We start from the raw sequence: 25752 nt of genomic DNA on the forward strand, positions 1-25752 counted from the left end.
ATACAGATTCATGGATAGTGAAATAGAGCAGGCAATTAATGGATGGCAGAGCAGAAACAGAATTTGAGCTTCCTAGACTTCTAGATACTGTCCAGAGAGCTAGATATCTCCCTAAAATAGTTGAACATGTACATGGATAAAACTAGGACTATAGCTACTCACAAGCTTAATTTAAAATCATGTCCATAACCTATAAATTATGCATATATTAAAATAGAAACTGATATACTTCCAGCCAATTATGATTCCACAAGTATAGCTCTACAGGTTATTCTGAAAGAAAATTAGAACAAAAACATGGCTCTTCAGTAATGATATCAAGCAGTGAGCAAAAACTAGAAGATAACGTGCACTGAACAACTGATCTACTAGCAAGAAAGTTTGGAAAGCAACAGATAAGAAGCCAGGATTAATTATTATTTGGGGAAATTATTAACAGCATGCAAAACATAAATCCTTTAGCACCTAAATTGGCAGACCAGAGTAGAATTTTCAAAGATTGTTGACTCCTTTGAAAACTCTTTTATTTGATAAAAACACTACATGTTAGTAATTAATAACATGACAGCTAAGAAATCGATGACAGCATTGCCATTTAGCAACAGTGTACGTACAAGATATTTATTTACTTGATCAATGTCAAAGAAGATTTTTTTAGTTCTATTTATATTGAAGACCCTAAGACTCAAATTCTGCTGTTATTTGAGTTGATTAGATTTTTATGCTTAAATTAAATTATGTACATGAATTATTCCAGGTTTGGCATTTAAGGGTGTTTTACACTGTTACATTTTACATATTTGGCTTAAGATCCAACTGTTGCAAAGAAGTGGCAAAACTACTGATCACACACTTCACTCAGAAGCTTAACTATACCAAGCACAAAAACCAAATACTTCTTGTAACTGAAGAAAGAAAGCTGCACGCAAAATTTTCTCTGGCAAAGCTGGAATTGTCAGAAGTGAAAAATCCATAGTAACACGGTTTTTCTTTGCAGGGTGAGAATTTTCTTCTTCTCCATTAGGGCGCATAGCATAAGCAGAGTGCCTTCTGAGAAGTTTCTCTCTCTGCCACACGAAGGCATGTCAGAGTCAAGGGGAAAAAGTTAATATGTTGTGACTTGCACAACAAGGTTTAAGAAAATCAAATGTGATCAGTATCAAGACAAGCTCTAGAAAGACATGACGGAATACCTCACAGCTACTGCAGCCAGAGCTCCTAAGTTATAACAGATTTAAAGTGAAATGATTTAGAAAAGTCAAACTAATATAAAAACAATCACCTGTGAGAAAGCACAGTAACTGTTTTTTCAACATTTAAAAAATGCTACGTATATTGCATATAGACCAGGATGGAGTGAAGGACTCCACAAAATCAAAGAAGCTGTCCTAACTAGAATACAGTTCTCTACCAGAATTCAACACACTACATCTTTCTCTAGCAAAAGAGACAACTGCTTTGTCTCTACACTGAACATCTGTTTGCATTTTCTGCAAAACAGCTTAATAAACAGGATGCAAAAAGAGTTCATATGATAATTATTTTGCAAAAGAAAAATTTATGTAAAATACTGCTCTACAGATATTCTAGAAAGCCCATTCCCAATGGAGATTAAAGCAGTTAACTCCTATGAGAATTAAGATGAAATTTTAGGAATACACTTTGTGGGGTTTTTTTGGTTTTTTTTTTGTTTTTTTTTTTTTTTTTTTTTACCTTGTCAAGAGAATTGCTCTTCTCACTGTGTCTTTCTGGGAGACTATTTCCAGAGTCTGTACTTATAAGAGAGCCTCTTGAGTCAGCATTCCTCACACTATTAATATTTGGAGTTGATGTGGTGTATGGGGAAGCTATAAAAAAAAAAAAAAAAAAAAAAAAAGAGAACAATATAAAAATCTCAAATACATATACTTGAAAAAGTCACTCCATAGTTTAGTCAGACTTCTAAAACCACCATATATGTATATCTTCTTTAAGATGACAAATAATTCCATTTAGTTACTTTTAATGAAGGCAAACATATTCTAGAGTTTTAGCGAAGTCTGTATGTATGCACATGTACAGACTTATTTACAATTACATATACACACGTAAAAACCAGAGCCATACACATTTAGATGAAGAAGCACGTATATTTAAAAAAATCCCCTTCCTCATTTTTCATCTCTTTTCTTGTTTGATTTTTTTGTTTGTTTTTTTTTTTTTTTTTTTAATTGACTAGTGACAAGTAATTACAGCAGGCAACAACAAATGGAAAACACATTAAGACAGCAGACAGGAGGATGCCCACAAGTGTGCACAAGCAGTACTCCATGTGGAGGTGGTCTCTAGCAACATGTACAAAATCAGTCACTCGTGGCAATAATGCCATAATCCACAAGACTAGTCTTGCCTCCTATTTCTCTGCAGCAAGGCAAGAAGTATCACCTTTGGCAAGGGAAAAAGCAGCTCTCTCCAGGAAACGGTTTTATTTTCAGATAGAAAAGCAAAACCAAAAATATCTCAGAAGAAAGACTTCATGTACTGACTGTGAATTCTGACCCATGCTGAACAGTTGATTGTATTAGGGTTCTGTTCATGAAAGTAGCAGTAACATTCAAGAATATATGCAGAAAGCAACCAAAGTTGGACACAGAACATTTATTTCTGATAATAAATGAAAAAGGAAACTCGTTCCTTTTTAAATTATTTTATTTTCAAGTGCTTACCAATGCCAGAGATAACACCAAACAGATCTTTAGGAACATTGTTATCCAATGTGTTTCCTGATTTTTGTGGTGTTACTAGCTGACTTGCAGTTGGCAAATTAAGTGCATCATCCTTTGCACTCTGTTTGGAAAAGAGAGGAAAGCGTGATTATTGTTTTACAACATTATGGATTTAGTGAATATGACATATATACAACAAATACTGCTCAAGAAGATAAAGTTTCTTTCTTAAATTTTCATTTCTATTAGATAATGCTCAGAAGTATAGGATGAGATGTTCAGGTATTTGCACAAACTCGGGATAGCCCAAAACTTAAGATAACTCAGGGAACATCGAAGAAATTAATATTCCATCAAATTTTAAACATTATAAAACAGGTATTTCCAAAAGACCCAAATTACTTTCGTTTCAAAGACCTGAACATATCTCTTGTTGGAAGGGTATTGCAAATTTCTTTCTGAATACCAGATGGAACACAGCAAGATACAAACAAAACACACCCACATTAATAATTAAATCTTAGATTAAGTAATTGTATACAACTATAATACATCAATATACACGTTCACAAATTCCATTTTAATTCATTCTCCTATAGCCCTCTTACACTACAGCTGTTCAAAATGCACACTCTTTTAAGGTTAAAAATTCTTCCCTGATTTCTAGAAAGTTAACCCTTTTTTTGGTGGTCCATTTATTTCAATGTTGGACTGAATTGAAAAATAAGATAAAAAAAATCTACCACCAATATACAATCTTTTCTGCTGAACACCAACAGTAACTATTGAATCTGTTGGGATTTTAGCAAACATAACTAATTCTTTATGTGTTAGATGTTGGGGGAGTACCCGCTTGCATAAAAATGAAGTATGTGCAAGTGCCTCCAATGCCAGGATCTACAAGAATAGAGACAAACTGTTTATACAAACTGGCAGGCGAATTGAATAGGAGTGTGATTTTTGAGTAAAAATCAGACAATTTAATGAAAACTCCTCTCACTGAAACTGGGTAATAGATACAAATGGAATGCCACTAAATTGCAGAAACAACTGATATTTTTTATTTCAAATACAATGTTCCTTCAGCTTCTTTAGCTGCTCTTCTTAGAGTACTCAAAAAGATGCAGCACGTGCAATCTTGTGTGGTCTACAGTTTGCATTGAAATACAGGCACATGCACCAGAGATACAGAAAAAGCAGTATGTTACACGGCAGCATAATCACATGGCATTAGAATGATGCTGTGGCAATCTGTGTGGCCTAGCACTCTCCAGAAATCTTCAGAGGTTCAAGCAGAGATCAATAAGGGCACTGGAACCTGTACGTAGGACCAAACTAGCCAATTATCATGTTAGACATAACTTAGCTGGACAAGAGAAACTGCAGCCAAAACCATAAAGGTTAACTAAGCTTTTAAGCTCAGAAAAAAACAGAACAAACTTGCAGAATTCTGAAGCTTATGAAACTCTTTGTTTGCCAGAAGTATGCAGCGTTTCATATGCACATTACCAATAAATAACGATAAAAATAATTCAGAATACCAAATCAAAATGGTCACTCACGTTGCTGGAAGAGTTAACAGGAAATGGAGACACATCTTTAACATTGATTCGCTGAACATTTTCTATGAGCAGTCCAAAAAGCGGCAAATACATAGTGGCTATTCTTGCTTGATGAATCTAAATAGAGTTTAACAGTTCATTAGCAAATTATAGATTTAATTTTCAATCACCAATTTTTTTAAAGCTAATCACTCCTAAATTACAAATAGTATTTAATAAGTATTTGGCAAGCCAGGGCCCACATCCTTAAGTTCACACATAAATGGCAAAATCAGCAATCATCACTGTATTTCCTTCTAATTAACAGAAGGTGAGTAAATTTTCTTTATTGTTTCAATATAATGCAGAAAACCCTCTAAATTAATGTGATTTTAGTTAAGACTAACCAAGTAAATTAATATTATGTTAGCTTAATAAATTAATATCCTCCATTAAAATTCTATGTCTTCTCCACAGCACAGCTGATGTCAAAAAAGAGACAGGAAAATTAAAATTCACTCAAAATTTACTACCATAACTTATAGCTTTCTGATACTCATTTTATGAATAATAGATAATGGAAGGACAGCTGCAAAATATTAACAGATAATGTTTAATGAAAGTAAGAGCTTTAAAAATGTTCATAAAAATCTGATTACTTTAAGAACAGAACTTAGATTACACTGCGCTAAAATGTAATAAACACATACAATTATGTTAGAAGAAGCTTTGTGCTTTTCATTTGATAAAAAAATGGGATTTTCAGACTGATTTTGATACGATTTTCATAAATATTTTCATCACTGACTAAACAGAAACAGCATTGCTGTAAATTAACAAGTTTTTGTGCAAGAAAAAACTTTCTTCATGTCTGCACACTTAATCTTTATTATTTTACTTATTACTATTACTTATTTTACTATTATTACTAGAAAAGTAATACACTTACCCTGGAAGCATATCTATCATCAAAAGAATGTTTTATCATCAAATTCTTGAGCACACTAATAGCAATCTGCCGCACATCTCTGAACTCCTGTAACGCATTCCCCACCTCCCTTAGAAGCAGTCCCACTAAGAAGTGGTTTTTACAGAACTCATCGGTTAATGAGTAGTCCAGGTGAAGGTCTGAAAGTAAAGTACAAGTTCTATGTAAGGAATGGTGTTATTTAAATCAATTTATCAAATAACTTAAGGCTGAACTAAAATGTTTCCAAAATTACTGACAAGTTCATATATATAATAATAATTATTCATATATCCCTTGCCGAATTCACCACATAATGATGCATTTATTAAACAGAAAATAATGATGTATATTCAACCAGCAGAAGCTGGAGAAATCTAAATACATTATTTAAAAAAAAAACCCTATTTTAAATAATGTCCAATATTCAAGAGTGTTCCCATTAAATTTACCTGGACCAGCATCTTATAGCTCCAAATTAAAATTTTAAATTTGAAATTTTAAACCTATATTCAGGCACTGAAAACACACACAGTGAACAAAGGTTGTGCATATTCTGTATTTCAGGAATTTGGTTGTATGGTATAAGTAGAATTTAATTTTCAAGTCTGTGGTTCAAACCCAGGTTAGTATTTGAAGGACTGCAAGCAAAATATGGATTAAGAAGTTTTAGATTTCTGTATTGTAGTTTAAAGTTCCTCCTTCATTATCTTACACATGTAACATATACATTATGATACACATGAATATAGACTAGAAAGCCTGCTAACAACTGTGATCTTAGTTAATTGATATTCTCTAAGAAAATAGTCCCCAAAATTTGCAGTGTGTAATGAAAGTGTAATGAAGAAACTACATTAACAACACTAATTGCAAGTGTCCAAACTAAGCAATTTCTCCTCAGTGTATCAGAACAGAGAAGGACACTCCTGTATTTCAAACAAGATTACGTAAATGAATTTATGGAAATTAGACCTGCATTGTAATACAGGAGTCAATTTTTCAGCTACCATTAAACAACACTATATGTTCCAGAAATATTTATATATTCAGTGTTAACTACAATAGGATTGGAATTAGAGAACTTTTTATTTGAATATTTGTGCTTAAATCACTTCAATGTAATTTTATTTCATAAATTATTTCTAGTAGTAACTAACTGCAAAAAAATCAGCCCCATATAGATATAAAGATATTATATATGCACATGCACAAACACACAAAACCCCAGCACATCTCCCATTTCACATCAAATTGAAACTGCTCTTCTTTAGAAGTACTTTTTGTGTAGTAAAATAATCCAGTTCATTTACGTACTGACTATATGACAGCTTAAGAGAAACTTTAGCTTGAAGATCTTATGTATTAGTATGTATATATGTTTAAAATTTCAGCTGACACGTTCAAGAGTTTCTCATATTCACTGTCGTTGGTCAGTACAGTAACCAGCAAACAGATGCTAATCTCAAAGCACTTTTATTTGGCAAAGAACTCTCCCAGTAAGGGAATCCATTAGGTCAGAAAGAAATGTAGATAAAACAGCAGAGACATTCTACAGGCCTTCTTGTGACTCATTTGAGAAAACCACATCACCAAAGATCTCTTCTGCTTGAGACAGCAAAACAGAGCCAGAAAAAGCCAAAGACAGTAACAAATTCTATGCAGCTGTCCAGCTCTTAGTCCCAAATCTTGTTCTGCCACCTTGATGAAAGCGTTAAGTAGTTATACTGAACATCACTAAGCCAGCAGAGTGTACTGAATAAGTATTTCAGAAAAAAAAAATAACCTAATCTGCAAAAATATAAATGTTAGACAGTTTTACTTGTTACCTGTAAAAACACCTTCCTCATTTCTGTTTACTGGTGTCTGCTATAGTACCATGCCTGGAAGAAATTAATAATGTCTTCACAGACACAAATGCAGTAGTTAACATACTATTTGTTTTGCCACAAGGAAAAATGGAGGAGCAGCCCAGCTGGACTAAACAGTGCATTTGTGACTGAGCTCCAATGAAAAAAAGAAGATGCACATGGGGTAGAAGCAAGAACAAGCTACAAAAAGAAATATAGATGCTTCCATCAAGTATGCAGGGATAGTGCCAGGCAAGCCAAAGCTCAGCTACAGCTTAAACTGTAGCAAACATCAACATTAACAAACATCAACATCAACAAGAACAGCTTCTACCACTACATTAGTGTTAAACGTCTGAGTAAGAAAAACATGGGATATTTGCTGAATGGGGACTGCGATTTAGAGACAGTGGACTTGGGTAAGGCTGAAGTACTCCACATCTTCATTACCTTACCCTTCACTGCCATGGTTCCCAGGCCTTAAGAGTCTAGACACTAGCTTCAATAAAAAGAATTATTGGCAGTGGATGAGGATCAGTTCAGGGATCTCCTGAGAGACCTCCAGTCGTGCAAATCCACAGCACCAGATGAGATGCTGAGAGTTAGCTGGTATCACTGGAAGACTGTTCACTATCACCTTTGTTAAGCCATGGTGGACAGGGGTCTCCCATAGCTGGGACCTTGCAATGACTGCAGGAAGACATCGCACACATCTTCGAAAAAAGGACAAGAATAATTCAGGGAACTACAGGCCTCACTTTGGTCCTTGGAGAAGTCATGGAGCAAGTCCTCTTGGAAGCCATTTTTCAGCAAGTGAAGGAGAGTGTGATCAGGAATGGCCAGGAGAGATTTACCCAGGGTAAGTCATGCTTGACTAACCTGTTTTCTACAATGAACTCACTAGATCTGTGGATAAGGGAAGAATAGCAGATGTCCACATGGTCATTTTACCCACACTGGGACATTACAGTCTAAGTGAATAGATGCCTAAATGTGCAAAGAACTACATGGATCATTGTGCTCAAAGGTTGGTGGTTGATAGTTTTCACTCTACCCAAAGACCGACGACAAGAGAAGTTTCCTAGAGTCTATCGTACTTAATACTACTTCATCAATGACAGGAAAGAGGAGATGGAGTGCACGCTCATCAAGTTGGTGGATAGGGTACAGTCCATATGCTCAAGGCCACGGCTGAATTTCAGGAGAATATAGATTCTACAGGAGTGGGAAACATCAATTAAATTCAACAAGGACAAATGCAAAATTCTGCACGTGGGCCAGATGAACATCCTGCAATGGTACCAGCTGTGGAATGACTAGCTTGGGAGCAGCTCTGCTGAAAAACAACTAGGGATCCACGTGGACAGTAGTTAGCATAGCATCCTGGCAACAATGAAGGCTAACAGCCTACAGCGCTGTATCAACAAGATCATAACCAGTATATCAAGGGAAGTGTTTATTTCTCTTTACAAATGTTTGGCATTTGTTAGACATATCTGTAATACCGTGTATAGTACTTGGACCTTCTAGTACAAAAAGGATCTTAACTTGAGTGAGTTCAGTGAAGGACCACCAAGGTAGGTAGAGGGCTGGAAGCACATGGCCAATCAGGAGAAATTGAGGGAACTGAGCTTGTTCCATCTGGAGAAGGGAAGGCCTGAGGTGACCTGAGCAGTAGGTTGATCTACAGACCTACCGAAGTCCCTTTTAATCTGAATGGGTATATGAAAAAAAGTAAAATGTTCACCAAGCCTCATACTGCACACCTACCTACATGACTGTTGCAGGCTTCTGAAACTAGTGAATTAAAAGCTAACTCATGAAAAAAAAAGCAAACTTAATCATATCAGGAAAGGGAGACAGAGTCAAGAATGTAGTTTACCATATCTTTCAATGAGTCAAATCTTTGGATAGATTACTCTCCTACCTAACCTATTCCTTTAAGCTGAAATTAAAGGATCATGACTTTAAGTTTTTAATTAAAAATTCTGAGGTTTCCAACATGTGAAAGTTACACAGTCTACACATCTAACAATAAAAAGGTACCATCTAACAAATACATCATACACTTCTTTGGAAGAATTTACCTTGGTATCTCTGAACTCTGCCTTTTCCAAATGGCATTGGTAGATTCAAAGGTATGTAGTGCTCATGATTACAGACTACACGGAGAAATTCAAATTTGAATTCAAAAAGAGTCTGCAAAAATAATTTTAAAGTACAAATTAAACTGATGCAGTGATCTGAATAACACATTAAAACCAGCTTTCTAACATGTGTGATTTCTCTCAGTCTTGCAGCATGAGGAATATAGACCTGTCAAAGTTCCATATGTCAGTATAAAATAATTCCAGCATAATTCATACTTGACAGCTAGATATAGTTCTATTTACTGTTCCTATTGTCTAAAGTTATTTAAGTTTACTAGCGTATTATGTATTGATGTAAGAAAAGTTGAGGCCTACAGAAGAAATTCCTTGGGCATCTGGTACATGCTTTCACCACTACAGTAAATGTACAGAAACTTATCAGATACTAACTCTTCAACTTTAGCCTTTCTCACATTCATGCTTAAAATTTCTGCTTAGTGTTGCACTACCCCATCCCCCACTTTTGCTCTAGGGTAAAGTTGCACATGAAGATGGGAATGAAAATATGAAAAGGTGATTTGATGGGGAAAAAAGTGTTCTAGGCACAGTGCAGGGACTTCTAATGTAAATGGGAAGAAGTCTGAAGACTTAATGCAGAACTCTCTATCCACATGCATCAAGAAGAGGCAACTCCTAAAAATAGTCTGTTTAAAAACACTGAGTACCTTTGGATCTCCTGGGGCAAAGCAGCTGATGTAGTTATTGATTTGCTTGAAAACAAAGCCTCTATCCATAAAAGTAAAACACCTCTGGGGAAAACAAGCAAAACCAAGATAGAATTGATTTAGTACTGTCTCAGTGCTCAGTAGTTATATTTCTGTATTTAATAAGTTTATCTTCCAAACACATTATTAATATTTGTTTGAATATTAAAAAAACAACATGCAAACTAAATATATGTACACATATATGAATACCAAATTTTCCCTTAGAGTGCAGAATGTAAACAAATTGCAAATAAGAAGCAGTTTGAAGAGAACTCCCTCTTGACAGAAACAAAAATTACATGCCACTAGCAGTTTTATCTACCATTTTATTTCCCATCCCTTTTTCTCCCTACTAGATCTTATTGGCTGAAAAAGGAAAGACACTGAAAGTCTGTCTAATTAAAATGCATGCAAATAAAACACTACTTAATATATGAAGCTTTTGTAGGATTAGAAGGTAACCTAGATGATATTTTAAAAGAAAAAGATCAAAATACATTTTTGGTAAACTATAAATTAATTTTAAAAAAGAAATAAAACTTCTGAACAGGTATCTTCTTAACTACAGAAGATGAAAATTATACTTCAGTGCATTTTAACTTAGACATAGATTTGTATTTAAAAAGCATTATGCATATTCAGTTTTAAGTGAGTTGACCTTAAGATTCTTTAAAATCCACAAAGAAGTAGTATTATTGAAAAAGTAACCACAGAGCCCAAGTCATTTGTGTACCTACTTTTATAAAGGCAGCAAGGCTATGGTTTGCATTTTTTGAAGCCTCTGGATTGTCTCTGTACTTCTGAGTGATGTGTGGCATTAGCATATTAACAACTGTTTCAACTGCATGATGAAAGGAAGCTGAAAATCTCTGGTTTCTCAACAGCTAGGAACAAATTCAGATATAATGTTTAATATGGTTTATAACACTAAAATATATCAGAAAATTTACTTAAGATATAGATAATCTGATAGGGAGAGGGGAGACAAAGTTTTCAAATTTTCTCATTTGTCATTTAAAGTAACATTTTCTTTAAATTCAGGAGTTTTGTGAACTTTCTAGACTGAGGGGTGGAAAAAAAAGAGCATTTGATTAAAAGAAAATATTTTGACACACATTAACATCTGTTACTCAAATCCAAGCAAGGCAGTCTTTGATGACAAAAAACGCATGTATAAAAATTTGTAAGTGTAATTCATTAATATTTTTCTATACTACAATAACTTTGACTACAGGAGCTAAGAATAAAAGGGAATCCTTTAATTTTATCTGACTTTCCTTCCAAAGCAGACAACAACTGGTTCACATATAGTAACTGCATGGTCAGAATCTCTTTTCTATCTTGAAAAAACAAAGCCAGTTTTTGCTATTCTGCAACTATCTTTTTAATAACTCCTTTGCTTTTTGCCATTGTGGAAATTCTCATCCATGCTTCTTTCTTTTTCTTGCTCATCAGCAACTTCAAATCTCAGCTCATCCAGGCTTCAGAATCTTACTCTCCATGTTTTTAAGTCTCCACAATCAGAACTGTTTTCCCTGGCCTTTAGGTAGTTTGCCATTAGCTTAAAAGATTTCATCTATGGCCACAGTTTCCTCCCTTCCATTCACTATCTATATTATCTTCATCAATAATTCTATACATTCTGACCAGTATTGGTCACTAAGTTCTCTTCAGCTTTTCAACACTGCAGAGCCTCTTGTATCTCTCTACATCTTACAATCTTTAATACGGATTCTGTCTTTTGTCTGAAGTGACATAATCCCTAGACCAATCTTCAGAAATATAAACATACATGGAATTGTCTCCTGCCTAAATCTTTTGGTGCATTTTAATGAAAATCCTAAGCTTACTGGTAACAACCCTTAGAAATTGATTTCAGAAGACCAGTTTGTACAGCATGTGACTTACAGCATATAGTAAAACACAAAATGAACTGCACAGTCTTTCAAGTACAGCAAACCTGAGGCCATTAGGTCTCAGCTACTGGTTGTCACTACTGAAAAAAAGGAAATAGTGCCTTTTCTTATGGTCACTTAGACATCAAAGAGATGGAGGCCTCTCTGAGTAACAGTAATGGTTATTACTACCCCAATTCACACAATATTTCCATAACATCAGGTAATCAAATCAGTCTCAGGCATCTGTAGCTGACACACTGTTTCCTTACCAACTTTGTTTTCCCTAAAACGAAAGTCTTGTTAAATTGACTTTGTTCCTCAGACATACATGCTGGTGCTCTCTAAATACAATTTACTATTAGGATTACATGATCAGTAAAGACACGTTAGCTTTGAGCTAATGAGTCAGTGCAGCACTTGTGGATTAAAGAAATAATAATAAAAACATTTTAAAAAAAATATCAAGAACCAGTAGTAATGTGAATACTCATCAGTGGTAGTATATCATACTATACAAGTGATGCAGACTATATGAGAGAAGGTACTAAAAACATGGACACTGGTAGTCATTCTGAAAAGCAAACTGCATTTGGATTTTGTATGTTTACAAAGACTCCTACGTTTAAAAAGATAATATTCTACTGTACTTATTTTATCTACCATCTGATCTCAATTTAAAAATATAATCCCTATTGTAAGGAAGTTATAATTAAATTAAGGAAATGGGTTTACCCGACAGCAAGTTAGTGGTTTCTTTGAAGTTTTTTTTAAACCAATGTATTGTTTCCAAACTTGTGAGGAATTCTGTAGGTTTGTTAAAATCAGGAAAAACTACATAAACTTAGTTTAGCATAGCAAAACCAGCATGTTGTTGTTTTTCAGAGTACCACCTACTAAATCCAACAGAAAACCTCCTCAAGCTATATGCTATATAAGTTTCACACACATCATGTTTTGAAAACTTTGTCCAGATGCACCACACTCTGTAATTAGAAAAACTGTATCCTTCTGACAGAGCTGAACACTGTAAAATAAGAAGTACTGCTAGTACTGTCAGGTAAGTACAGAAACAAAAAAAAAATTCTTTCAGGGTTTTTTAAATTTTTAAATTATAAAGTTTTAATTAAATTCCAGAAGTCTCTAGAAAATTTCAATTTTAAACAAGAAACAAGCATTTTCTGCTTTATAGGATTATACTTTCATTTCAGTTGAATTGATTAATTAAATACAATTAAATTAGCTGATTGTAATAAGCACAAAATAGCAGGGTGAAATAAGAAATATTCCATTCACAGAGTGAATATAGGCACAAACTCCTTCCTCAAGGAACATCAAATCAATAATGGAAATTTAAGTTTAAAGATCCTGAATTATTTGAACAGATACTATGAAACAAAAAACTAAGAAGTCCATCTGAATATTTTTCTTACTTGGGTTTGAATTAACAATATTTCTGTTGATTAGTGGTAGAAAAAGTTGCAAATTTCTCTTTTTGCTAGAAATTTTGAGGAATTCTTAAACAGCTGATCAGTTAAAATGAGCAAGAAGTTTGACATCTTAAATGCAAAAGGATGCACTGCGCTACATGCACAGCAAACTCTCTCTGTATATATTTGCATTCTAAAAACTCCTGAACAAATAATACCGTCATACCTACCTAGACCGTTTAATAAGTTGGTGATAAAAGCTTGCCTTCTTCCACACTTCAGAAGTTATTTAAATCTGTAGTACTGGTACCATGTAAATACTCAACTTCCTCCCCACCCCCTTAAACTAAATGCCTATTTCTAGATTATACAGATTAAAAATACCAGGTGAAGGTTTATGTGCATATATTAGAATGCATCAGGTTGTTTTTGCACAAAACGTTTTCCCTGACAACAGCTGTTTAACCTGTTTTTTAAAAAATCTTCCAATAAAGGTTACAGAATTTCCAGAACCACTGCTCCAATTAAAAAATTGAGATTTTATTTAAAAAACAAAATTATTTTGTCCTTTCTTTTTAGTAACAGAAGGGAGATCACTCTCTTCTTTGTGACATTGCAAATGGAGACAACACCTTCCCCATATATAAAAACACAACACAGCAGCTAACATCTCATGATGCTACAACCGAAAACTTGAGGTCCTCTTCAAACACAAAATAACAGGATGAAGTCAGATATTCCTTGCAGACTTTATCTACTCATAGAAACTGAAAGTCAGAATAAAACATAGCTGGGCAGACTGAAGTGGGGAGAAGTTAAGCGTAAAATACACGACCTGTTTTGATACTAAATGAGGATCCTCATAAACTGACTAAGCAACTCCTGCATTCCAGAGCACTGGGAAAAATAGTTATGCATGTCACAGATTTTTCTTCTTATTTAATCCAGATTGTTAGAAAAAAAAATATTCTATTTCTACAAAGGGTGCAATGCTGAAGACTGGTATATTTACTGTCTGATGTATTTCAGTAGAATGCATAGTTCAACTTGAATCTGTAAATCATGCTCTTCCTATCTATAATGATGATATACTGCAAATTATGTATTAGTAATCAGTGCTAAAACATGTCCAGTTCAATACTGTATTAAGGCAGATTGTTTTTATTTACTACTAGATAACAGTCAGTCTGGTGATATGATTTAATTCTTCCCACTAAAAGTAAACCAGTAACATGAACAGTAAAATGTATTTAGTCTGTATTAATATTGTAAGAAAAAGTGATGGTTAGTAGGATTTGCACATCAGTCATGTTACTTTACAGAATATCCAGTGATGAAAAATTCATTTGACCAATTATCACATAGAGTTCACATGCTTCTTAAATGAAAAATGAATCAATAACTTCTTTAAAGATTAAATCTATTGAAATAGAAAAGTCCAGACACTTAAAGTAAGTTGAACTGGGACTAAAACTCTACTGATCGTATCACAGGAGAAAAGTATTAAGTGTAGCACTCAGCCTTTTTTTCTGATCTTTGTCCAATTAGTTTTTTTCCTACGTACTTCAGACTTCCAGCTACATTCTAAACACACAGTGAAAATACTGATAAAGATTTCAGAACAACCTGGTATGTTACTCAGCTGGGACTATTTTGTACACTTGAAACTTTACCTTCAAGACTTGTTTTAATACAGAAGTAAAAAAACTAAAAAGATGCCATTACTGTAAAAAAAACAAAACAAAACAACATAACAAAAAACAAAACAAAACAAAAAACACCCTAACAGCTGCTTATAGGCCAAGCTGATAGAAAAATAACTGTTTCTAAAATTTTAGCATTCTCCTTCCAGCATAGGAAATAATACAGAACGAAGTACTGATAGTTCTTATCACATACAGAAGGACTGTAAACTGCATAATTCACTGTTCTCGGAGTCATTTTATATCACAGCTACTTTACTGTTCAGTAAAAAGCCCACATATTTTTGGGTAGTACTTACAAAGTCCACAGTGTTATCTATTGCTTTATTGTACCGTAAGTATTAAGAAATCTTACTAGAGAGTCTGATGATTTACACAGACTGTTCTACTGTATGGTTTTTAAGGGGTTTCTATCCTTTTACAGTAATGTTGAATGTAGCCTTGCTATTTTTTTATCTAATATTTTAACTGTTTTCTCCTGTTGCTTTGCTCTTTCCCTCCCTTTCTTATAAAGTAATTCTATAGAAATCATGACCATATATACTTTTTCTTCCAACATGCAATAAGAATCTGTGATTGGAGAAAGAAGAACTATATAAATTCTTTTTAGAATAATGTGGGGGTTTTGAAAAAATAGTTGACATACCTTCACTTTAGAGTTTTCTATCAAATGCTGAGCCATTGATTTTATCAGAACTTCAAAGAAAAACCATGAATACTGCAAAGAAAATAAAACATTCTGTAAAATTGCCACATGCATTCAGCGACTATTTCAATACATTAGTTCCTATTCTTCAGTCATGACCAGGTAAGAACACACAGTAAAAAAGTATAGTTTAATATATACCTTAAGTAGCTTGTTGCTTGTAAGAAAGTCAGCAGATGGCTTTAAAATTGTTGTCATGGACTTTGTCAATTCTTCGTGTACTGTCTTATATTCAGAAGCAACATAGGGTTCAGCCTTATAAGCATACTTGCAGAGGAAAAACAGAATGTAATATGAAACTATGTCATAATATGAAACAATTGAAATTAAACAGATGCAGCTAAACTTAAATATATTCTTCTTAGAGAAATAAAAAAGGGAAACATTTAATTTACTTTTACCTACCTTGACATAGGATCTCAGGTAGCTATCCAAACCTTCTTCATGACACTGAGCAACAATATGGATAATAACCCTAAACAGAAGTCAGAAAGCAAGTAAGCCTACAAAGCAAGCTATGATTGCAAAAGCAAAAATGCTACTCAGTTACAGAATATGTGACTACCCAGTCATCACTTAAACTTTATGAAGCACTTAAAATTCTCTACCTTGTCACATTGACTGCAACTTCCTCTTGAGTTGCTCTAGTGAGAACTCTGAACAACTGATTCAGAACAGTTGGCAGGAAAGCTATCATCACATGGCCTTCCATAGCATGAAGGCTCTAAAAGAAAGCAGTAATACTGTCACTCCCTTGAAACAATGGCATTTAAATCACAGGTTCTGAAATAATAAAATTTACTGTAAGTATTTTTCCAGAAATACACACTGCTTGCACTATTTGGTGTTAATTACCTGAAATACTGCATAAAAAGCAATTAAGAATAGTTCAACCTAAGTATTTAGTAAATATTTTCTATATTAAGGTAAATTAGGGATAAAAATTAGGGTTTTTTAAAAGCATTTTAGAAGTATTTATTTATATTTTTCCACTGAAATGCATATTAGGTTATGTATCAATGAAAACACTACCTGTGTACACCACAGCAAGCTGACATCAACACTTTGGCATACTTTGCTATTTCATCCACCAGTGCAGACATTTAGCAAACACAAGTTCCACAAAAGCATACAGGCTGCTTACTTGTGGTAAGTGCAATACTACTTATACTAATTACTGCAAAACTGAACTAAAATCCCTAACCATTTAACACTGGAAATTGGAGACAGTGAATTACTGACTAATCAACTTCTTCATGATGTGCCTTTGCATTCCATCACATGCAGAATATATTATAAACATAACCACTTTGACTTAAAAAACAGTGTATGGCATTTCACCCTACATTATTTTATGCCACAAAATGCCCTGGAGTTAAACGGAGTTTGACAAAAAAAAGAGTATATTTGCTGAACGTGCATACAGACAACACATTTCAAACATTTCCATTCAGTGTTAAGTAGCTGTCTTGTCTTTGAATGTTTGCCTGTATGCACACTCACACTATTTGACCCAAAGCAGTCTTCCACCCTATGTGATCTGGGATTTTTTCTTGGAAACAGCAGTCATAGACTACAGCATCTTTCCCATAAGCCTGGAATATCAGAGCATTGGGTAAACATGCAAATGGAACTTCAGCTCACATTTTCATCCAGGATGCAGACATTTTTTTGGTAAAGGTACTATTTTAAGTAGGACTCTGAAGTGAACTTGAAACCCAACTTCTGCTGCCTTTGAGTATTCAATTACACTTAGACTGCCAGAAGTAGTTACGCCCTTTGATCTCTCAGGCAGCAATGGAGTTAACTACAAGCAGATACCTCAACTTATGAGATGCTAAGTGATGTCCAGGCTCATGAAACATGAAGGAGAGCATACAAACATCTTGAGCCAGGAGTCTCAGAAAAGCTTTAATTACAAGTGTCAGATGGTGCTTACACAAAATCCTGTTAGGGAGGGCAAGAGCAGAAAGTGAGGACGGGAGAACACTTGTCAGGTTCGGTAACCCAAGCTGCTCTGCTAGTAGTATACTGACTTTGCGGAGAAAATGTGTCGTTGTCACTATTAGCATAGACATTACCTGAAGGAAACTGTCACCAGCTAACTGAAATGTTGATCTTTGAAGAACATTTAGCACTCAGGCTGGACAAGTGAGGCACAGGCAGGTACAGGCTGACACACAAAATGCAAGCTCTCAATACACAGAAGAAAAAAGTATTTGGGTCCCTGTGAGGCCTAGCTAGACAGGAATTTGGCCCAATGGAATTAAGAATAGCCACAGTTTCTGGCTGATGCTGAAGACAGCATTTGTTTTCTGTTACCATTAAATGAGGCAATAAAGTCAATATGATGTGTTAAAGTAGTGGTGTGGAACACGTTCATACCATGTTGTGAAGGTGTTCTGGTGTTTGACAACAAGCAAGAGTCATAAAGAGGCCCTGCAGTTGCATTATTCTGTCACAGGGATTTTGGCAAGACATAAGTCTTGTTACCGAACCTGAAGATTTTGCTAATGTGGACTTAATATAAATATGAATAAACTGCTTAAGTAAAGGAATAAGCTACGCAAATATATTATAGTATATGTGATCACGTACAACTGAAGTAAATTATGTGACTTGGGCATGACCTGAGGAAGTGTTCTTTTGAGCTTTCCCTAGAATGATACTTTAATATCTGATGGTCACTTTGTTCTATCAGACTAACAAGAATTCTGAGTATCTAGAATAGAATCAAGCCTTTTATTCCAGCCAACTGTCATTTCCGATGGTCACTGAGTAGCAAGATAAATCTGAAATGTCCATGCTAGTCCCTGGAAGAGGTTTTGATTATATCAGATTCAAGTAGAGCTCTGGTAAACTTAAGAAACAGTGGGATTTCTCAAACTACTGTGAATCACAATAAAATAAACAAGTCAGAAATTGACTGAGGGTTGTTTACAACTTCAGCTCCTGAGGAAAGAATCAAACAACTGCCCACAAGGTACAGTGTCATTCCACTCCTCATAATGTGAGCAGCCACTGCTGCCAGAACCTTGGTAAAGAGGTTCTCCATAGTGTGCAAACTGATTTTTTAGTAATAGTGATTTGACTTGTCATGTATGCAGAGAGTTTAGTAATAATGGTTCTTTTACTGTAACATCTGACTGTTTCCCTGAACAACTGCTTTATATTACAGCACCACAAAGAGTAAATCCTGTTTTTTCACCTGAACTTTAGCAATAAAGACATTCAATTCCCTGAGGCCTAGTACAGGCAACAATCCTTCCCTTCTTCATACCAGAAAACATCTGCCATTTTCTCTGGCACCTCAAGTAGTAGGAAGGGTACACCCCTTGAAAAAAATTGATGGAAACGATGCTGACAATTTTAAAGAGCTTCAGTGAGCCACAGGTCAGACTAAGACCTCTAATTCATGATGACAGATACTCAGAACTTACCATCTTTATTATACAGAGATAAAAGATGGGAGGTTAAATCCAATGATAAAAGTTCAGTGTCCCAACTGATTTCAAAACCAGAGGATAAGAAGGCAAAAGCTGCACCAATGAGAAAAATCCCTTTTATGACTAAGACTTCTAAAAATCTGGATGATTCCTTTGTTTGTATTTTGATAGAACATGGGAGGAAAATGAATACCAATAACTTAAGTCCCTTGCCAGAGAAGTACAAACAGTAGGAAGTGAGAGGTAAAGAGGTTCCCTTCTTCAAACAGAAATCTCAAAAAGCAGAGATCACAATCTCCCAGAAGGATTACTTGGGAAAAGGTAGAATAATCCCCTTGGCCTCAAGGCAAGATGAAACACTTTGAAGCAGCAGTTCTCATTTTCTGTCTCTATTGGAGAGATTTCTTCAGGACACAAACACACATACACAGTAAGAAAGACTATCTTTTTAGAAGTGTCATGATGGCAGAGGATTTTCAAGTGTGGTATCAGAGATGGATTCTGCACATGAGCTGTCTCTAACTCCAGCAGAGCCTCTTGATACTGCAGAGTGCTGACTTTTAAAGCCAAAACATTACCAGGCTTAGTGCTAGTGCCATCTATTTGGCACTATTTGGTACAACTACTGCTGCAGAAAGCAGTGGAGATAAGGATGGCTCCAGATGTAAAATTATCAAGGAACTCAAGACAGATACTTTGAGAAACACAGAGAAATTACATCTTATATCAAAGCAAGAATGTCAGTAGCAGAAACCCAAGTGAGAGGCATCTCTAGTGACTCATTCTAAGTAACCAGGGGACAATGAAGTTCAGCTACAAGACTGCTTGTTCTTTGTCTTACCCTTTTGATGTGAAGTCACCATGGCCAGAACCCCTTCTAAGGGCTTGTATTATTGTTATATGCTTTGCCACCATGTTTTAGGATTGCAAAATTCAGAATGATAAGGACAAATAGAAGACTGAGAAACAGGTCTGTCAGTAAAAAAAACAAAATGATTTCCAAATAGACTTACTCCACATTCCTGCTGTTAATATGATGTGTCCAATTTTGTACCAACTTGATCGTAGAAATCTTGGGGCAAGGAAGGTGACTCAGAGACATGGTTTTGACATAACAGAGGTAACAAAGCAAGTCCATTTCAAAAGTGTGCCACATTCAATAGTTAAGTCCTTACTTAAATGTCTTGAGTAGACATACCAGTTCTATTAATTGATGGTATTCAATTAAAACAATAAACTCTGTTGTGCCTAAGAAAATCAGGAGATATCTGTGATACCTTACATAGATTTTAAGGTGACTGGATTTTGGGCTTCATAATAAAAAAAAAAATCAGGCCTACTTGGTTAAGACAAAATTTCTGTGGAAACCATGCACTCTATTGATCTAATCCTGAAAGAGAAATGTAGGCATGACAATGCTCATTCCTAAGCAAAATTTTAGAAGAGCCATCATTCCTTACCACTCCCACGTGCAGTTCGATTTGATTATTTTTACATACTAAGCCAGTAGTGTTTCAAAATTATCACTCATATGGCTGACCAAAACTGTCTCAGTATTTCCTCGTGGTTTCCTCTTATATTGCAACTGTAAATTTATCTAGGACAGGAAGTATCTTTTTGTTCTTTTTATACTGCATATTCCATTAATGAGATCTGGAAAATGTTCAAAGGGCCTAGGTTTTGCAAAAGTATAAATAAATAATATAATGTTATTCACTGTCATTTTATACCTTAAGGTATTTTACAAGATCAGTTCCTAGTGCGCGAGCTCCAGACTCTGTTTTCTGACAGTATTGAAAAAAATTATGCAAGTGCTGGTCCTGTCAAAAGACAAAAAGAACAATATCTAACATTACTATCCATAATCCAAAACGGAGCACATGAAAAATATTTGTATATAGAATTCCACATGCATGTCCATAGATCCAATTTTCGAAAGTAATTTAAATGCACTACTCCAAAGATAAATTTAGTCTACAGGTAACACTGAATTCTTTTACCCACATAAGAAATTTCCAGTGATTTTTGAATACCCATTATGCAAAACATCACATACACTTCCTTCAAATCAACTGCCATGCAGAAAATACCATACTTAATGTATGTTAAACCAACCTATCATAATCAGTATTTTATGAGCAGCTATAACAGGACTCTGCTTTTTAGAAATGCCAGAAATAGCTTTCAGACAGGTGTGACTTCTCATCTAACAGGAAAATTCAGATTGGAATGGATGACAATGTTAGTCAAAAGGCAGACATTTTGAATAGCTTCCATTTAAGATCTGATGTTTTTCACAGCTGATGTGGAAGAGATACCATGCAGTGTCCAAGAGACAAAAAAGTAAGACATCAGCATGCTGAGTTTAAGAATCTTCCTAAATATTGTATATACATATAACAAACATAACAAATTTAATTTGTTTTATAACTCACCTGCGTATACACAGTTGACACCAGATGAGTGGATATTTTTAAGAGTTGTTTGCCTCCATCTACCCATTTAATTTCAGGACCAGAATGCTGCATGCACAGATGCAGAGGAAAAGTAAAATAATGTAGCAGTATACTAGGTTAAAACAATTTGTTTACAGTACCACAAAAACCACTTTTTTGTTTATAAAGGACAGGTTGAAGAAATGTGTGCAATGAATAAAGTCATAACAAAAAAAAAAAAAAAAAGGAAAATTATGCAGGCAGTATTACCAAAAGCATTTATGAAGCTTAAAATGTTTTTTTCCAGTCCCACAGTAGTTTCCTCACTGGCTAACAAAATTGCTTTTCTGTAAGTCACAGGTTCCATGTCTCCTCTACAAATCTACAAAGAAACTTCTGACTAGAGAGAAATATCTACTAGTTTTCTGAGAAAAATAACACAAGAATTTCCACAGACTCTGACACAGTTTAATCTTTAACATTGGTCACTGACAGGTAGCAGCTAGTGCTTCTTTCCCATCCCATTTCCAAAGAATCGAGAATGGGAATGCTCAGCTGTCTACCCTGACAACCACTTAGTGAAAGATTTTACTGCTAGATCTGCAATTAGTCATATTTGTCCTAAACTTCTACCCATGGGCATGAGCAGAGACGAACAGCAGAGGCATAAAGAATACACCTACAATGTGAGAAGATGAAAGATGCGAAGGAGACGATGGTTGGAAAGCTTACAGCAGAGTTTAAAAAGAAAAGGTGGTAGGAGGATAGCAGCACCTCTTGCTGTTGATTTTAGGTCTCTTCCTCCAAAATGAGTCAATTTTGTCTCTGCATTTCATTCTTTCAGTCAAATCCCCTATCACATTTTACATTTTGTGTCCTTGGTATAATTTTTATTACTACAGTTTTGCAAGCTTTCTGCTTTGAAAAATACAACCGTAAGTTTTACTAGTGAAATATAAAGATCACAAAAATTAAGATGTGAGAATAAGACTTTTTCAGGAATAAAGGACTTACTGAAAGGAGACAGCATGAAATGCTAAAAAAAATTTAGTAAAGGACTTCAGATTATTTGCATATCTTCATAAACTCAAAATAAGTTAATATATTTTAAAATTACTGTAACATCTAGTAAATTATTACTACAAAAAAATAAAACAAACATTTCCTAAGTACATAAGCTAATTAATAACAGAAATAAGTATTTGACAATTTAAATTAAAAACTGTATTAGGGCAGGTTGATGCAAATTCTTGTAAAAGTCAGAATTCAGTCATTAATTTTGTCTCCCATTTCTGTTTGGGTTTGTTTCCTTTACGTTGGATGTCTAACTTTTGCAAAGCAGTCCATTGCAACTATAAAAGAAAAAGAAATTCTACTAGAAAATTACTTAAATCTTGTCAGACTGGGGAATTACAACCAAGCCTTCTCTCCACATCTTTTTTTGAAAGATTAAAGCGATTTTATATCACATACCTTTCCAACCCCCACTTCCTGATAACTAAGATATCCTGATGGAAGATTTGCTGACACTGGGATGTGCTGCTCATTGGTCACTACTCTCCCATCTTTTATTAGAGGAAGCCAAGAATACCCAACTATGGAACATGAAAGACAAGTAATTTTACATGTTATGAATCTTTACATAAATCTTCACAGAAGTCTTACTGCACACTTCTGATATATAATTCATAAACCAGAAAACATTACTGCAAGGGTCAAATGATTTGAACTCAAACAATTAAAAATAGAGATACAAATAAAATGTCACTGAGTTTGAAAAAAAAAATACATTTGATAGACATTCTAAAACAACATTTAAATTAAAAGAAATCTTTCGGTCAGGATAATGTAATTAGAAAGTATTATATGGATCACAAAAATCATGGGCTGCCAGATAAGCACGCTTCATAACATCTCCCCAGTAGTTACCAAAAGTAAAGCATTAGCGTACAAACCTTGTGTTTCAACAACATCTCTCTTCTTTGTACTCCCCTTGCTTGAATTATCACAGCTGACATGGTAGAAGGTGAACAACAAATGGTGCTTTTCATGTAACTGAGTGGGCAATTCTATTTTAATCTGAAAGGGAAAGAGTCACAACCTTTGTAGAAGTCTTCAGCTAGAACAGTGACATGCTTTACCGGCTGCACACTTAAACAGCAATTCCAGGTTATATGTTATTTGAATCCAAGATCAAGAATCTCACATACAAAACCTACAAAAGTTTACCCTGTGAGAAGGGGGGTGGGGGGAGGGTGTCTGATTTAACCGAAATCATTATCAAGAACTTTGCAGTCCTCAAATCTTTTCTAGTATTTTTAAAACTTACATAATACCTAAATCAGTAAAAGTTACCTGAGAAAGGTAGCTTACCTCATCATAAAACTCTGGATTTTGATGATGATGCAGAACAGCAGCAAACGCACTTCTAATAAATAGCGGTCCACCTGGCCTACCATAGATACACTAATAATAGAAAAAAGAACAAAAGAAAACCCCGTGATCCTTTTTCACTCTCATCTAAGAATCTGTTTCACCTAGTATTTGAAATATTTTAACTTGTGCTTAACTTGGTTCCTTTACACAGACAAGACATTACATGTTCTGTAGGCTGCCTGCTGTGCAGTAGAGGTAACACTGTGATTTCACCTCAGGATTCGTATCCATTTTTCTACTTTTCTTCTTTCAGGCACCTCTTATACACTCTGGTAGCTCATAAACAGAGATCTTGGCTCTGCAGCTGATCTAAGGCTTTACTGCTTTAACTTAAAGAATTCCTCCTGTGGAGTAGGCATAAGCCACCCTTACTTGCAACAATTTAATTTCTGGAATTTTTCTTCATATAAAGAAATCAAATGCTATGAGGGTTCTTTAGTAATCTTTTATATCAAAAACAAGCAAGTCATCTAGAAGCTACTCTTACACCAAATGCAAAAGGACAGAAAGCCACCATCCCAAACTAGATAAATTAGTCCAGTACTAATGTGTTACTTAGTTAACTGTTCACTATTTTCTTTTACTAGTTGCAAAAATCAAAAGACTAACCTTTAAAGGCAAAGAATCCTCTTCATCAGAATCCTTGAACTCAATGCATACTGCAATATTTCTAGCCTATATTAGTATTTAAAAACAAAAACCCAAACACTTAATCATAAGGATCATCACAGAAATATAATATGTAAATAATCTTAACCAAACCTGAGAAAGAATGATGTAGTTTTCCTATACTCACCTTTGCAAAAGACTTTTGACTGTCATATTTCAAATGCTTTGGATAAACATAAAGATGATTGTTGTAGATGGTGAAAGGCTGAGTGTGTTTTGGTATACAGGGAACAAATTCCTCTATTTCAAACGTGATTAGTGTCTTGGTACTGTTTTCAAACTGTTTCATTGGAATGTATGATGAGTTAACATAATCTGAAAATACATTAAAAAACAATAAAAAACTGAAGAGAAAAAGCCTAACCGTCCATTTAACAGTGTTTATTAATACTTACTCGGAAAATCTGGTGGCACATTATCAATTGTAACATCCAGATTTCCTAAAATAACAGGAAGTTTGGCCATCTTTTCAGGTCTACAGGAAGGAAAAAAACCTCAAAGTCAGGCTAAATGCAAAACCATTAGATGCCAGAGAAAAGAGATAATAGGAAACACAGGCAAAAGTAATATCCTGAAATAACAGTATGAGAGGAAAGGTGGCTTGGGGGTGGATGACTGATCTGGTCTTGCTTTTTGCCTAGATTCACAGTTTCCCTCTCCTTTAAATTCTCAAAAAAAAGTAACGCTTTATTCAGAATTGTGGAAAAGGTTAAGAAAAAGCATGAAGTTTTTCTTTCTTTAAATCTAAATTTAAAAAATTCGTTGAAGATAGGTTTTGTTCGCCATGTAGTAACTCACTATCATCTGCAGCAGAGAGAAGACCTATAAGCTTTATAAATCTCAATGGACAGTGATAAGCATTTATGGTCATGCGGTAAACGTGAGGGAAGAGCAAAGTAATTTTTTCCAACTTCCTCCTTTTTCTAGAGCAAAGAAACTCACTCTGCAGAGCATTTACTATTAACTAGCCTAGTATGAAATTTTTTAGATGTTATGTAGCTAATTCAGAAATATGATTTGAAGTACTTTCCATTTTCCACGTTAAAACACCAATGCAGAACACTTTATTAGTAAAGATAGTCAGCAGTGTGATTTTTTTAAAAAAATTATTG

General features: G+C 34.6%; 1 protein-coding gene across 9 annotated transcripts in view; it reads right to left on the reverse strand.

Moving 5' to 3' along the window:
• Positions 1 to 25752, reverse strand: part of DOCK9 (dedicator of cytokinesis 9) — a 130839-nt gene that overhangs the window by 38908 nt on the left and 66179 nt on the right. For all 9 annotated transcript variants that reach the window (XM_042805895.1, XM_042805890.1, XM_042805896.1 and 6 more), the window contains exons 16-34: positions 25036 to 25115; positions 24768 to 24955; positions 24581 to 24646; positions 23909 to 24001; positions 23491 to 23614; positions 23009 to 23130; positions 21536 to 21622; positions 20831 to 20920; positions 16263 to 16378; positions 16060 to 16129; positions 15796 to 15921; positions 15595 to 15666; positions 10658 to 10804; positions 9879 to 9962; positions 9151 to 9262; positions 5196 to 5374; positions 4268 to 4384; positions 2706 to 2826; positions 1714 to 1847 (exon numbers count right to left, since the gene is read on the reverse strand). In XM_042805895.1, the coding sequence (XP_042661829.1) occupies positions 1714 to 1847; positions 2706 to 2826; positions 4268 to 4384; positions 5196 to 5374; positions 9151 to 9262; positions 9879 to 9962; positions 10658 to 10804; positions 15595 to 15666; positions 15796 to 15921; positions 16060 to 16129; positions 16263 to 16378; positions 20831 to 20920; positions 21536 to 21622; positions 23009 to 23130; positions 23491 to 23614; positions 23909 to 24001; positions 24581 to 24646; positions 24768 to 24955; positions 25036 to 25115 (2128 nt within the window). The remainder of the gene's footprint in view (positions 1 to 1713; positions 1848 to 2705; positions 2827 to 4267; positions 4385 to 5195; positions 5375 to 9150; positions 9263 to 9878; positions 9963 to 10657; positions 10805 to 15594; positions 15667 to 15795; positions 15922 to 16059; positions 16130 to 16262; positions 16379 to 20830; positions 20921 to 21535; positions 21623 to 23008; positions 23131 to 23490; positions 23615 to 23908; positions 24002 to 24580; positions 24647 to 24767; positions 24956 to 25035; positions 25116 to 25752) is intronic.

Source organism: Tyto alba, unplaced genomic scaffold (genome assembly GCF_018691265.1).
Source record: "Tyto alba isolate M040663 unplaced genomic scaffold, T.alba_DEE_v4.0 Super-Scaffold_45, whole genome shotgun sequence".
In the NCBI taxonomy this organism is placed as follows: domain Eukaryota; kingdom Metazoa; phylum Chordata; class Aves; order Strigiformes; family Tytonidae; genus Tyto; species Tyto alba.